This window comes from Malurus melanocephalus, unplaced genomic scaffold, assembly GCF_030028575.1.
Source record: "Malurus melanocephalus ecotype Western Australia unplaced genomic scaffold, MMel_1.1 scaffold_105, whole genome shotgun sequence".
Taxonomy (NCBI): domain Eukaryota; kingdom Metazoa; phylum Chordata; class Aves; order Passeriformes; family Maluridae; genus Malurus; species Malurus melanocephalus.
This window is the reverse complement of record NW_026623337.1, coordinates 2033428-2048956: the sequence shown is the minus strand read 5'-3', so window position 1 is coordinate 2048956 and position 15529 is coordinate 2033428. Positions and strand designations below refer to the sequence as shown.

Genomic DNA, 15529 nt, shown 5'->3' with positions numbered 1-15529 from the left:
GGTTGCATATTTATTGTCTTATTCCCTTAACTTTACCCACACATTGTTGCTGTTGAGGAGAGACAAGTTCTGAATGATGTACTTTCATTGGAACAGACACTTAGGTTTTAATTTCTTAGAAAATACATCCCACATGGAGGCTTTCTACAAAAATTAGGCTGATTCCCTAAGTGCTTGTCACAAGCCATGTAGCCCTGTAAAATTAACTGAGCACTTACCATACACACATATATTTCCTTTTATGAGACACTGATATTTACAGTTTCTGCWCAAACCTGCCCCAAACATGAGACCACTCATGCCCTGTGCAAGTCATGACAGTTTTGGATGCACTTGCACATTTTGTAGAGAATCTGTGGCACCAGAACAGRACTTTTTGTTTCCCAGCAGGATGCCCATAGCATGCAGAGATCCCAGGGAAGGTCTGGGTGGCTCCTTTCTCAGGAACAAGCCACGTTCAATGAGTCCCATGGAAAGTGTTGATGGTGAGGCTCCCTTCTCTCGCCCTCAYCAAGAATGGGGAAAGAAGTTCGGGCTAAACTGTGATGTAGCAGCTTTGTCAACAGGCTGGGATTTATGGTGCTTTAAAGAAGAGTTTTATTAGTAGTACTGCTGAGAAAACAAGGAGCCGTGCCTTGAAATGCTTCCCTTGGCTTCCAGCAGCTCCGAAGTTTAACTGTGGCTGTCCCTGCTTTGCAACGGGACCGGCTGGTCGCTCCCTCGCTGGATCATAGACGGTTGGTGTTTTTTCTGAAAACATTGCAATAGTCTGTGGAAACTGAGGTTTGCAAAACGTTGCAGGTCAGCAGATTCTTCCTGGAAGAGGAGGTGCCTAATATCCCACTGGCTGGCTGGATGAAGTTATGGCCTAGGRGTCTGCCAGGGAGGAAGGAAACAGAAACTGAAATGCAGTTGGTTTTTTTAGGGGGTAAGAATATGAGGCTCCAGAGAGACCTTAGAGCACCTGCCAGGACCTAAAGGGGGCTACAAGAGAGCTGGAGAGGGACTTCTCCCAAGGACATGTAGTGACAGGGCAAAGGGGAATTGATCTAAACTGAGAGAGGGTAGGTTTAGATCAGATGTTACAAACAAGTTTTTCATTGTGAGGGTGGTAGGCACTGGCACAGGCTGCCCAGAGAAGTTGTGAATGTGCCATCCCTGGAAGTGTTCAAGGCCAGGTTGGATGGAGCTTTGAGTAACCTGGTCYAGTGGAAAGGCTCCCTGCTCACTGCACAGGGTTTAGAACTTTATGATCTTTAAGATCCCTTCCAAACCAAGCCATTCTATGATTATTTCCAAGCAAACAATGGAAAAATTTAGCTGAAATTAATCTTGACCACAAGCTGATTGTTGACCAATTCAACATATACTACAGTAAATGTGATACTAATGAAGATTCAGCAGCACAGATTAAAACAAAACCTCCCTTAACACCTTTTTGCTTTCTCTACAAAGAACAAACTATGAATTWTACAGTCTACCACTGTATTTCATCRAGCAGTCAAAACCAGGCACTGGTTCACTCCATTTTGGGCCATTCACATGTAAATGTTCATGCCTGTTTTCTGTACCACTCAGAACACTGCCACAAAAGAGCAAAGCCACCTTCCCCAGGATGCTGCCTCATGCTCCTGTGTATACAAACCCTGCTGTCTCAAGTGATGAGGGGTGTGTTTACTCACAGAGGGTCTGTGAATCCCACTGGTGTGCAGCCTGGAGGGGCTGCCTGGCACAGGAGAGTGCCTGGGGACMTCTCTCCAAAGCTCTGGTCTCACCAGCCCTTTCCACAGGCAGAGTAACAGCCTCAGGGTTTCACTTCAGACATGGAGAATGGTTTCTGAATCAGAAACTTCACTTTTTTTCTTGATGTCTCAGCAGGTCCAGTGGAARACCATGTCATTCCCAAACTTTGCTTTCTTCCCCCAGCTTTAAATGGCTCAGTGAAAGGGAAACTCCTGCAACTGCAAAAGCCACGGGAGAATGGAGTTGAGCAAGTGCTAGGGGAAGTTTTGACAGTCCTTAGGATGCAGCTGAGGGTCAGCTGCACATCTCACTGAAACTGAAGCTATTGCATTTGGCACAAGGAGAGAGGTGCTCCCATGTCTGCACATCCCTCATCCCTCCCACACGCCAGACACTGCACACAGTGAAGAGGGTCTGCTCAGGAGGCTGAGCAAACAGAAAATGATGCTGTGTCTGGGGGGGTGCAATGCCCTCCGGGCAAAGTGACAAACCCCCTGTGCCACAGGCACCCAAATGTGAGGTCCAGCACACCCTGCAGAGCTCACAGCTGGGTCCAAGGGCATCACCAGCTTTGCAGCATCTCTTAGTCACACCAAACCAGGTCTGAATGGAAGGGTGGRAGGCAAAAGTTGTTTCAAATCCCTCTGCATCACATGCTGGCTCAGGCAACGGTTTATCAMAAGATGTTACACTCCTCTTGTGTAAGAAAGACTCCACATGGCCTCTTCCTGTGGCTCACCATCTTTTTATGCTTTCCACAGTGCCAATCTTTCTCCAAGTTGCTCAGACTTACAGGATAATGCCCTGCAGGAATCGAACTTCATCTCAGGAGCTCACAAGGTAAAAAACAACTGAAGTAAAAAACAACAAATCAACCCCCTTGTAATAAACCGACAAGAGACAAGTCCAATGAATTTTGTAGTCTCCTGCTTCATTAACTCCYTAACTCAAAAATCACTGAGTGCCATCTGTACACAAGCTGAACTACAAGACAGTGCAAGTGCAGACCCTCCTGTCCCCCTCCCCATCCCAGACAGTGGTGGGAAATAGGAGAACCTCAGCAGTTCAGCTGCTCTTGGGTCAGCGTCAGAGGCTTTCTGGAGTAAGCTGACCCGTGGCTACCTTCCAGCTTGGACACGTGCTTTGTGCCATTTCTATGSCAGTTTTATCCTAAGCTTCCAGCTTCTGCCAGAAAACTGCAGGGGATGATGGACCTTACTTTCTCCTGTCCCTTGTGCCTGGCACACGTGGTGTCCTGGCTTTAGTCCCATAGCACTGCTCCCAGTGTACACAAGGAGCACCTGAGCAGGAGCTAAGTGAACAGCCACACATGAAGTACTATGAAGTTAATCCAGCATTAACCAAGGTATTGGCAGAAGGATATCTAACAACATATTTGCAACAGTATTTTAGACTTGTGAAAAGTTTTTCAATGTATTCATGTTATTTAGCAGAATAAAATGTACTGCAGATTAAAAAGGGTCTTTACTACTTAATAATGATGATGTTTTTTAAGACAGATGGGAGCAGGTATTGAGAGAGAGTCGAACCAGGAGAGATGATGTGTGAGATGGGRAAGCTGTATGGCTCCACACCTGCTGCATGTACATGACCAAAAGTCCCCTTCAGAGGCGAGCTTTGCTTTTCCATGGCAGTCTSATGACTCAACAAGCTCACCCGGATGCAAGGTCCCCTGGTGTTGAACCTCCACTTTTCTGACCTAACATGGCATAAATAAATCAGCTCTCAACAGTTCAAATTCTCGAAGGCAATTTTTTGCCTCCTGCTTCCCCTCTTGACATTGATTACTCAAGCAAAGCCTGAAGACAGCAGATACAACACTCGCTGCCTTTGCACCTCTCCATGTGGATGGTTTCCCTGCAGGCATGTCCCAAGATCTCAGAGGATTTCTGGCAGCACAGCAGCTCACAAGAGCTGCACTGAGAGACATGGCAAGGAGTGAGAGGACACCTTCTCCCATCCTACTGAGCACACAAGATAAAGCAGGCTACTGGTCCCCAGGTCGTGCTGGCAGCAGTCTCACTATGGAGAGAACATTCGTGAGATAAAGATCCATCAGAGGAGGAAATTGTGCCAGRGTCCTGCTTGGGGTTGAGCAATCAGGTGTTTATCACCTGTCTCCTGGGAGAGGAGGCACTCACTGCACCCACTTCACSCAGCCAAGGACAACCTCAGCCGCACCAGCTCCAAGGACAATCTGTGCCTACACAGCCTTGGCTTTCTGCCCTGGGTTTTCCTCCCAACGAGGTAGGCAGGAAACTCCCACCCCTCCCACCCCTCATCGAACAGATACAGACAGAGTGACACTTTACTGTGCTCTGCCAAATCCTTCCTTTATTGCCTTGCTGCACCCACTGTGCTTCCCCGCGGAAGTGCAGGGGAAAAAAATGATTGTGCCAGCTCTAAGCAAATAAATTCAAGTTGCCTTCTAATAAATACTTCAGTAAAGCACAATAGAAATGCATGTTATGGTGTACATGAAATCTGTGCTTTCCTCCATTTTCCTCTCAAATAGTTTTATTTCTATTTATATATATTCCCTGCAAAAAGTGGTTAATAGCATGGCAGCATTTGTGGGGGAAATGAGCTCTGACAAAGCTGAAAACCTGTTTAACAAATATTTGGCTGTGCTGCAGCATGAGAAGAAACACAAAATACCCACAGGTTTTTCTACTAAGCAGCCACCTAACACTGTCRAAGTTTCTCCTCCAAGCAGTCTCCTGGTGCTATGTATGTGCTGCTGCTTGCAAGGTTAACTTGGAGATAAAATTATTTCCCTTCAAAATAGAATCATAGAATCCTTAAGTTTGGAAAAGACCTCCAAGATCCCTGAATCCAACCATTAACTCAGCACTGCTATGTTCACCACCATACTACGTCCMTAAGTGCCATTCTCACACCTTTTGAACACTTCCAAGGATGATGACTCCACCCCTTCACTGGGCAATCAGTTTCAATGCCTGACCACCATTTCAGTTAAGGAATTTTTCCTAATAACCAATCTAATCCTCCCCCGTGTAACTTGAGGCCATTTCCTCTCCTCCTATCACTTGTTACCTGGGAGATCAGACCAACACCCACCTGGCCACAAGATCCTTTCAGGGAGTTGTAGAGAGTGAGATACTTTTCATTCAGAGCTGAACTCTCTGAGTGCTTTGACGTCAGTGGAGGAAAGAAATGGGCATGACACTGCTTTCCCCCACTGCCCACACAGCCTGTTGCAGGCTTGGCTCTGTTCTTTGTGCTGTTGATACAACTTATTTTATATTAGTTATATTTCCTTGTTCGTATACCTGTCACAGACAAGAAGCTTCGCAATTTGGAAGAACTGTGTTTTGCAGGTTTAAGTATTTTTGGAGTAGGTTTTTGATTTTGTTTTGCATTTGTTTTCCGCTCCAGAAATTACAGCTGTATTGTTAGAAGCTTTGAACTTGGCATGAATGTGGTTTCTTTGTTTTTGGTCTTGCTTCAGTTTCTTTTAAGTGTATTAGACCTCCTTCTGCTTTGTTCAGACAAAATCACTTGGGTACAGCTGCTCGGAAGTGTTGTTTTTTGGTGTTTTTTTTTAACCACCACCACCCTGGAAAATTCTGTAAAACCAATGAGGTTTTCTACAATTTTCATTGTAATTCTGGTACTGCATTCTGGTACTGCATCTAGCACACTGTGTTAAAATTTGCTCTGGCCTTTTGCCTCCATCACAGACTACAGGGTGCCACTGCAGGAAAACCAAAATCACCTTTTCAGTATACCAGGAGCCTTCAACTAGTAAATAAACTTCACACTATCCACGGCCGGCTAACACCCTCATTTTCTTTGACAGTTTTYTTTTGAAGCTCCAATGGAGCCTGCCTCCTGGTATTTGCACAGTGCAATGTTTAGTTATCAATTAATGGCCCTCTCCTAGCTTTTGCCAAATGGAAATAGAAAAGGAGTGCTTTTTTTTTTTTTTTTTTCCCTCCACATCATGTCACCAGTGGCTGGCGAAATGCCTGACCTAGTGCCCTGGTGCTCAGACTCCCTGGCAGCCAGGCAGGCTGGCACGGGCACTGGGGCTGTTTGCACAGCACTGCTTCTGCAGCATATCCTTGGGAATACAGGGAGGGAAAAACATAACTCCCTCGCATYAACAACATCATACTTACCAAGAAATACAGATAGGAGAATGCAGGCACAGTTTGCYTTGGCTGACCCTCCTCTGGCGAGTCTTTCCCCTGGGAACCGCGACTGTGACAGATCCCATRTGCCACTGTGCTCAGCAGGCTTCTAAGGCAAAGATCCAGGCCTGCCCTGCAGGGCTTCCAGTGCCTTGGCAGCCTCTCCCTTCATCCYTGCAGGTGTAGCACCCTTATTTCTATAGGGCTAATCCTGGACAAAGAGCTGCTGTTGCTTTGATACACCCTTTTACAAAGTACACATAGGCAGGAGCACACACAGGCAAGCGCTGGTGTTAGTTACAGAGCTTTCTGTTTCACTGAGCAACTAGCAGTGTTTCAGTTTGCCATTGTTAGACACATTTGACCTTCCTGCTGCCTGACAAGCATTTGTTGTCTCAGCATCCTGTGGTGGAATACTTGGAAAAGGAAGAGAAAGAGAAAGGCAAGGTTTGATAGTGGAGAGGAAACTTTAAGAGGGCATTGTCTATTTAGACAAAAGCACACTAATAAAAAGCTGATACTCAGAGACAGGTGTATTTGAAAACCTTTTAAGCAGCAGTATCTTAATACAGCAGAGTSTCTTTGTGAAGATTTGGAATAGAATAGATTGGGAATGAAGGGAGGAGATGCACATATATCTGCCAGCAGATCCAAACAGGAAGGTGCCAGGAAGCAGCTCAGCCTTTATCTGTCTTCTGCACTTAAAAAATTATTCATTTCCATGTATTAATCATAAAATGCTCACAATTAACACCCCTGGTATTAGCCTGGAATCCAAAGCTTTCTCAAGTTTTCAGGCAATGAACCTAAAATACAGCTACGTTGTATCTGTGTAAAATGTTTTTTTGAGATTAATTTGGAAAACTCCCACAGAAAACATGAAATTATATTCAAATTTAGGACATGAGGACTATTATAAAAAATTAATTTTTACTCTATTTAGCTRCACCTTTTTCTTCTTCTCATTACAAGACAAACACTTGAGACAAAGAGCCTTTGGAAAGAGAGCATTCAAAGGCATTACAAAACATGTGCTCTTCCCAAATCTTAAAAAACACTTAAAAACACTTCAGTATGTTTTATATACAGATGAATAATTTTTGCCATCTCTCTAAAGAAATACTACTATTATTAAGAAACTGATCCATACTAATTGCATCATGACTTTTTAATTACTAGTTAATGGCTAAAAAAAATGTCCAACATGAAGATGGATGCATTGAAYTATCCTTCTCCAAAATGCAGCTGTTACATAATCCATCAGAAACTTACTGGTTTTCATTTTTAAACTGCTTTTCTTCAACTTAATGCTTTCCCCCCCAAAAAAAACATAAACCCTATTTAAGATTAACTTCTGTGTAAGGGCCATTTAGTTGGCCTGCACTTGCTATTTTTATTGTTTCTAGGCATCCCATCCAGTGAGACTGCAAATAAAACCAGTAGGCTTGAGTCAAAACAAGCGGAATTAAAAAACAAAAATCAAAAAATATCAACAGCTTGCATGATGAAGTTGTAGCTCAGGGTCAACCACTGGTCACACACACTCGGCAACAGCTCTGGGGTGCTCTGTTTTTGTTTGAAGTCGTTAGTCTGTGTTCAAATCACTGTTGACAAACAAGCTCAGCTCACTTTGTGCATGCAACTTTACAGAAGCCTGTCTTCTTCACATGGAAAGCACYTGCTGCAGCAATCCCAGCAGCAGCAAAAGGTCTTAAATAACTCTCTATTGACTCCTTATTGTAGACCTCATGCTCAGAGTCCTCAATGATCCTAGATATCCCAGGATAAAAATAGATACTGCAATTCTTTCATGCAGCAAGCTCCAACTCAAACTGAAAACTCCCTTTGTAATAAACCAGACCATCAAACATGTACGGCCAGATTTTATTTACATCCGGAAATCATTTTGCATTTTAACATGTGCTGCCACTAAGAGACACCTGTGTCATAAAAAATCTTGGGTTCACAGTCTACAGAGCTTCACAGAAGTTTGCTGATACTACACAGGACCAGCAGAGCAGCTTCTCTTATTAACCTTCTATGCAGATTGAAGTTATTCACAGATAATCAAAACTTCCACTGAAGGATCATCTCAATTGCATGATTTCAGAAACAAGAATGTCTTCACCAGCTTTTATAAATAAACTATATAAAGCAGCTATGCTTATATTAAAATTTTTCCTTATTAAAATATTTACATCTTAGTTAATCTAAAATTTAGTATAGTGAYTTCAACTATCTGTTCTCAAAAGGCTCTTCTACATTTTTGAAGTCTTTTTGTTTCCACAGATTTCCAAGCACAATCCCTAYGAAGAGCAGAATTCCTACAGTACGATTTGAAGAAAATTTCTTCCAACAGTCTTCAGGCTTGTCTATGTCCAAAGTGTAGATCTGCAAAAGCAACAGTGCAACATTACAGGATTATTATTCTACAGACTCACAAACATCTGACACAACACCAAATGGTCTGCAACTAAAGAAAGTTATTCTTAAATTCTGAAGTCTAACCTTATGTCCACAAGGAAAAGGATTACTCTGTGCTTAAAAAAGTTTTTGCCTAAGTGGCATCTGTGTTCAACAGATTTATTAAACAAACAGCAGAAAAGTCAGGGATTACTTACGATCATGATTCCCAGTCCATCTCAATRGAAGACTATATAAAACAGCCTGGTTACTGGTGTGCCTGGTTTGATATTTAAAAGTGCAAAAATAGGCATGTAAACAAGTCTCTTTGAGATTTTMCTCAGTAGGTTGCCACCTAATTCTTCAATGTAACTTTAAACAAAAGTAAGGCCCCCAGAACATGCCCTGTTCCATCTCTGTCCATGTTTCAATAGTGACAAGGTACTGGAGAGYCAGCAGTGAACCAGGTTAACTGGAAAGCATGGKGAAGTGCCAGGCCCTGCCTTGCCACAGAGGGCTGGTTCAGTCCAGTTGCTCTTAGCAATGTTCATTCACTTCCCTTCCAAACAAGAACCATGACACCTGCAACAGCAGCCAGAAGCAAGGCTTGGCTTACCCAGCAAGGCAGCCCTCTGCTGCAAGTAACAACTAAAAGAAAAAAAAATCCCACATGGTATATAGCAAGAGCAAAGTCACTGAAAAATATTCCTAAAACCAAAATTCAGTACAAAAGTCTTGAGAAGGGTAACAAGAGGAAATGTTGAGCAAAATAGAGAAGGAGCCCCTAAAACCTCCAACCTTGCACTTCAGCCTTTGAAAAAGTTAAAACAGAAAGTATTCAAAAACAGAAAGTATTCAACTGAAAGAAGTGAAACCTTCCCCGTGAAGCCTGCTTCATTTGTGGTTGTACGAAGAAATCAGGGCTGGGTTCTAACAAAATAATCAAAACCACTCTTCACAGCCCTCCAAGATATGATGCGACTCGTACCCTTAAGAACCCAKCAGCCTCCCAGACACTGGGAACTTGAAGCACTGAACTGACCAATTAAACTCAACAGCAGCCAAGCCATTCTTCCMGAAACACAAGCAAAGTAAAAGATGTTATTTTTCTATTGGCATACTTTTTGAGAGGGATATAATTGCACATCATCATAGTTCAAATTCTTCTGACTCAGGCAAAAATTCAGTGAATTAAGGAAATCCTGGAAATCCTGGTCCTCAAGCATCTTACTTAGCTTTCTAAACTCAGTTAAGCACACAATCAGAAATCTTGAACAAGATAACCATGAAAATGTTTAAGCAGGACAAATATTAAAATAATCACTCAAAAATAAGWTACTCTGTGGTACACTGAACAGTTCTGTTCTTGTGACCTTGGCAGTCCATGCAATTATGAATTYCCCATCACTTACACTCACCAGGTCTGCATCCTCACTTATAAAAATCCTCAAAAGTGGTTTCCAGTCATGCCAGAACTACAAGATCAAGCMTGTCTGACAATTCAAACTGTAAATRATCATGCAATAGATGTAGTATTCTTTACCCCATACATTTCCAAACACAGTCACTAYGAAAACAGTGGCTGAGTGCCAGACTACATCACCACAAGAATTCCCTTACTCAGAGATATGTTGAATTAYGTCCATGAGCTCCACCCATTAAAATTCAACATACAACCAATGTGCTTCATAAAGTTCCATATTACTACTGATGTAGCTGCTCAGATTGGCAATGGTTTTACTATTCACAGTGCACAAACCTCTGCCATCACTTACCTATCAAGATCAGCAATTAATTTTTGAATAGACTGATTTGTCACTACTGTGTAACACAGTTGTTAGGATTCAGAAAGGACAAGGTAACAAGATCCTATCCATCCTTTACTGACAAAGCTACTTTCTTTCCTTCTGCTATTCATTAAAATTTCTAAACTCATGCAACCACAAGACTAAACCRGATTGTTCTCTGCTATAAAAAGAAYGCGCAGTTAGAACTGTCAATTTTGAAATTATAATATTAACATCTGCTACTATATGTGCCAGACACTGCAAGAGCTGAATCAGAACAGTCAACACCTCAGTAKTTTGCAGCATATTGAGGTGGATCTAGCATCAGCTGCTGCTGGGAGCAAGGAGAAAACCACTTTCTTGAGAACACAGCTTAATGTGTGGCACTTCCTTTGGTTTCAGAACAGACTGAAACCCAGTGTTCCACTGGGTTTGCGGTCTCTTCAACCAAAAGGTCTGTAAAAGGTACTTAAGAGGAGAAAGCCTACTGTCAGAAGACATCAGTTCTCCTTACAGGAACTGTTTTTTCATGGGTAGCTCATAAACTGATGGGGGTTAAAAAGTGTTCTGGCTTCTTAGTAAGAACTTCCACACAGAAAACTGTATAAATAAATCCATCAAACCTGGTGTGCCAGGTGAGCCCCAACAGCAGCCACAGCCGAGTAATAYGGGAAGGTTTGATTGCAATTCATCCCTGCCACACACAAGCTCAGGAGCATGGCCAGGCTGAAGCCACTGAGCCACTGTTTTGTGTCCTCCTTGAACTGCAGTGCAGTTGACTTCACACCRATCATGATGTCGTCCCTCTTATCCTGGAATGAAAGGATGAATTACCAGAAAATCCATAATCCAACATCACTTCATAAGGAAAATAAAAAGGGGGGACTTGCTTAAATTTCCAATGCTTCTTAGGAGGAACCCAATTTAAGGGCAGTTGTAGGCCCTCATACTAAAATTTAAAGGTCTTAGAGCTGCTTTATCAGCCAAGAGTTAATACCAATGTCAAAGTTACTTACACAATGCAAATGCATAAGAGCACAAAGGGCATTTTACATCCACCTTTCTATCAGATATGTAAAACCTTGGCAAACAGCAATAAAACAGGGGCTGGGATTTCTTTGGTTCTGTTTTAGCTCACCTGAAGGTGAAGAACTGCAAGAGCTTAGTTCTGCTGTTTGACAAGATATTTATAAATGAAACACACAAACTTGTGTGTATAAACACAGGTATCTGAAATGTCTCACTACCTGATGTGCATAAATGGTGTCGTACACGAGCGTCCACATGACTCCAGCAAAGTACAAGGGCAAACACACAGACCACTCACACGACCCTCTGATGGCAGACCAGCCAAGAAGGGCTCCCCAATTAAATGTAAGTCCTAAAAACATAAGGAGAATTAAAAAAAAAAAAAAAGAAAGAAGTTAGAAGAATGACAGCAGCAATTAAATATTACTTGTTTCAGAGTGTATCATATCAGCAGCCTTTTGTGCAATACCAGTGTCTTTATTTTTCTACCACTTATTTTCAGACAGATAATAAATGTACATAATTTGACATTAAATACTTTGGGCATACAAGGAAAAATACATATGCCACACATTTTCCCCTAAYTTGAATTTGATTTCATTAGTGCAGGGAAACATTTGCACAGAACTATTCCAGAATACTCAAACAACAGGCCTGAAGGTAAAATGCTTAGATGTCAGTGTAACAAAAGATGTCAGCATAACTGGATGCAAAACAGTACACAGCAGCCAACTATGGTCCTTCTAAGCTGAAAACTGCAAGCTTGGTAAAAAACCCTGAAGACAGCTGGAATGTGAAAGCCAATATACACAGGTATGTTTCAGTAGCACAGCCTAAAATACAAGCACCATCAGTATCTGCYCAGGAGTTATTTTAGAGACTGAAGACTGAAATGCAGGACAAATCAGTATTTAARGAAGGTTTTAAAATAACCCCAAAACTACAGCTCATTCTCAAATGACAAATATTTGTTTCCTCCTATCACTCCATCAAAACAAGGAATTGATTTCTAACAAAAAAAAAACCCAAAGGCACACATCAACTCTGGTGCCTGTTGTAAATTCAGATGCTTGTGGCACAATAGAGCTTTGTCTATAAGGCATTTCTATTCTTACTTAAAGTTATAAAAAATCAGATCATCAAAGCTCAAATATTATTTTGTAAAACACTCTAAAAACTACAGCTGAAATAAAAAAATAGTAAAAATATTTCCATCTCACCCAAAACTAGCTGTGGCCAGTATGTTATTCTCTTCATCAGAGGGTAGGTGATTACAAGGGACAAAGAGGCTGCTCCCAGAATGATACTGCAAAAAGTACCAAGAGGATTATTGTTTGCCATGCTAAAGATCAACAGATGTATTGCAGCATTACACACAGGAGATGCACATGGTACATGGCACTAGTTCTTTTATTTTCAAATAYAATTCCATGACTAACAACCTCCTCCTTCTGTCTCCAACACCTTTTCTGCTCAAAATCTCTGTGCTTAACCCAGGATCCAGAATCAGACTGTGGAAACCAAAAGATAACTCATACATCACCTGTAGTAGTTCAGACACAGAAGCACACASAGTGCCAGGCTGAGCTGTCCCCCAAGGAAAACCAAGGACTGAAAAGTGGARATATCTCCAGCTGCCAGAGGTCTGCTTGCTGTTCTTGCAACCTAAAAAATGGAAATAATATAACCACCAGGTACATCTGTAAYTGATGGGCAATTTACAAGATTTGTTTCCTGTTTTCTGGGGAGAAATGAAAGGGCCCTAATTCTGTTGATAACTTTTGTTTCTCTCTAATGGCATTTTTAGAACCCGGTTTCACCGATCTGGAGTTAATGGTTGTGAAAAGACAATTATCCTAGTTGGGATACAGTGGAGTTTAGAAACTCTGTCTGGAACAAGAAATTATACAAGGTAAATTGAAGAAAGGAATAGATATCAGGAAAAAATGTTAAATGAATGGTGAGTTACTTGCCAAAGGTGACCAATGCCAAAAACCCCTCAAAAATCTGAAATTAACCTCAACAGGAGGAAGAACTTCTTTACACTGAGGGTGGCAGAGCACTGGAACAGGCTGCCCAGRGAGATTGTGGAGTCTCCCTCTCTGGRGGCATTCCAAACCKACCTGGACRTTGTTCCTGTGTCACCTGCTCCAGGTGACCCTGCCTTGGCAGGGGATTGGACTKRATGAWYTCCAGARGYKCCTTTCAACCCTAACAATTCTGGAGAATTTCATATTGATGAAAATGCTGTCAAGTCTATTCCAAGAGGTTCAAAAGTCAACCTTTTACAGAATATTACATACATATAAGGAGTCTTGCACATGCTTTAATAATCTGAATGTCAATAAACTTTCAGCTTGTTCTCCTCATCGCTATCAGGTTATGTTAAACACCAAATACTGTTTTTGCAGTTGAAACATGCATTTAACAAATCTGTCACCAATTCCACTGCACAGTGAAACCAAATGTGGGATGCTTCATTTACAGAAAACATCTTCCAGATAATCAGTAACACAAAATCTAAACCACCATCACCTACATCAGCCAACATCCTGCTGTTGGCCTGGTCTCTATGGCACTTGTGTTGAAGCTAGCCTTTTAAGGTACCCCAGAAAAATCTGTGCAGGCAATTTTTAAAACTTTCCATCTAGCAACACAATAAAACACATAAATTAAATCATTATATTGAAATTCCTTCTAACTTATCACACCCCCACACCAATGTTTAGSATATGCAGCTGTTAACACCTTCCAAACCCTAAACCATCTAAAGCTGCCACAAACCCCTTTCTGATTCCCTGCCTTCCCAACAGCACAAATACAACAGTGCTGTGCTAAGAAGTCCAAATATTGGACTGGCTCATTATCTGTGTCTGGCAGGGCCGAAACCCAAACCCCAAAACCAGAGGAACAATACAGGAACAGAAAACAGGACAAGCAAACAGTGACGCATCACCAGGATATTCTCCACCAAGCCTGCACCTGTGCACATTTCAAAATCTGACACTGGGCCCTGCCTTTTGCTTATTTCCCTCTTCTGAACAAATGGGAGATGATAAATGAAAAATAAAACACAATAGAAGGGGATTAGCTCAGGGCTGGGCATGATACTCTGAACAACCAAAATTAACAATAATACAGTACAAGGAAACACTGCTCCTAAAATTAAGAATAAAAAATTATTGTTCCTGGATAGATTGTAACTAGCAAGTGTAGCAAAAAAGTGTTAGTTGTTTTGTTCTGTCATGCAAAACATCATTGAGAAATAAACTTGTTCAAGTACTACCTACAACTGACAACAGCATGTATTTTATCTTACAGAGATGAGTATTGTAGAAGACTAATTACAGTCCTGGACAGAGAAATGTTATACAAAATAAAATAACTTCTATTATTTTAGGAGGAAATGTAGACAAATTAATTGTGTGCATCTCAGACAGAAACATGGAGGAAATCCTGAACCTGGAGCCTGCACTCCGCAAAGAATCACTGTTGATGTTCATGTACTTCAGTGCCTYCAAGATCCTTGGTGCCTGGCCAAGAAAAAACAGCATCTGTCAGGCGGAATCTCCCTYTCTGGAGACATTCCAGACCCAGTTGGATRCATTCCTRTGTAACCTGCCCTAGCTGAATTTGCCTTGGCAAGGAGGTTGAACTAGATGATCCCCGAGGTCCCTTCCAACCCCAAAAATTCTGTTGAGTCTGTTGTGATGGAGATGAGCGGGCATGTGCTTGGTTCACTGAATCACAGAAGGGCTTGGGCTGGAAAGGGACCCTGAAGATCACCTTGTTCCAACCCTCGTGCCGTGGGCAGAGACACCTGTCACTAGATCAAGTTACTCGGAGCCCCATCCAACTTGGCCTTGAACACTTGCAGGGATGGGTCATCCAAAACTACTCTGGGCAACCTGTTCCAATTCCTGACCATCCTCACGGTGAAGAATTTCTTCCTCATACCTAACCTAAACCTCCTCTCTTTCAGTTTTAAGCCATTCCGCCTCGTCCTGTCACTACGTGCTGGTGCGAGCAGCCTTGCCCCACGCTCCTCTACCTGTCTGTCATAGTCGCGGTCCCACATGTCATTGATGGTGCAGCCGGCCCCCCTCATGAGCACGGCTCCCACGCCGAACAGGGACAGCATGCGCCAGTCCGGGAGGCAGCCGGGCGCGGCCGCCAGCCCGATGCTCCAGGTGCACGGCAGGTACAGCAGCCACGTCCCTGCGTGGAGACAAAACCCGCGGGCGGGCTCAGCGGGGAACGGGAGCCCCAGCGGGGCACGGGGCCCGACCCTCCCCGGAGCGCTCACCGGCGGGCTGGTGCAGCCGCATGAGCCGCAGGTAGGGCTGCAGCGGGGCCGGCGCGGAGCGCACCAGCTCGGCCGCCGAGAAG

At 42.8% G+C, this 15529-nt stretch overlaps 1 protein-coding gene across 1 annotated transcript; it reads right to left on the bottom strand.

Moving 5' to 3' along the window:
- Positions 1–6836: 6836 nt before the first annotated feature.
- On the bottom strand, positions 6837–15528 carry COQ2 (coenzyme Q2, polyprenyltransferase; the record flags this gene model as incomplete). Its single annotated transcript, XM_057369224.1, has 7 exons — positions 6837–8312; positions 10735–10923; positions 11359–11492; positions 12361–12446; positions 12684–12805; positions 15192–15358; positions 15447–15528. Coding segments are annotated over 7 exons (936 nt in total), but the record flags the coding sequence as incomplete, so codon positions are not given.
- Position 15529: the final 1 nt, after the last annotated feature.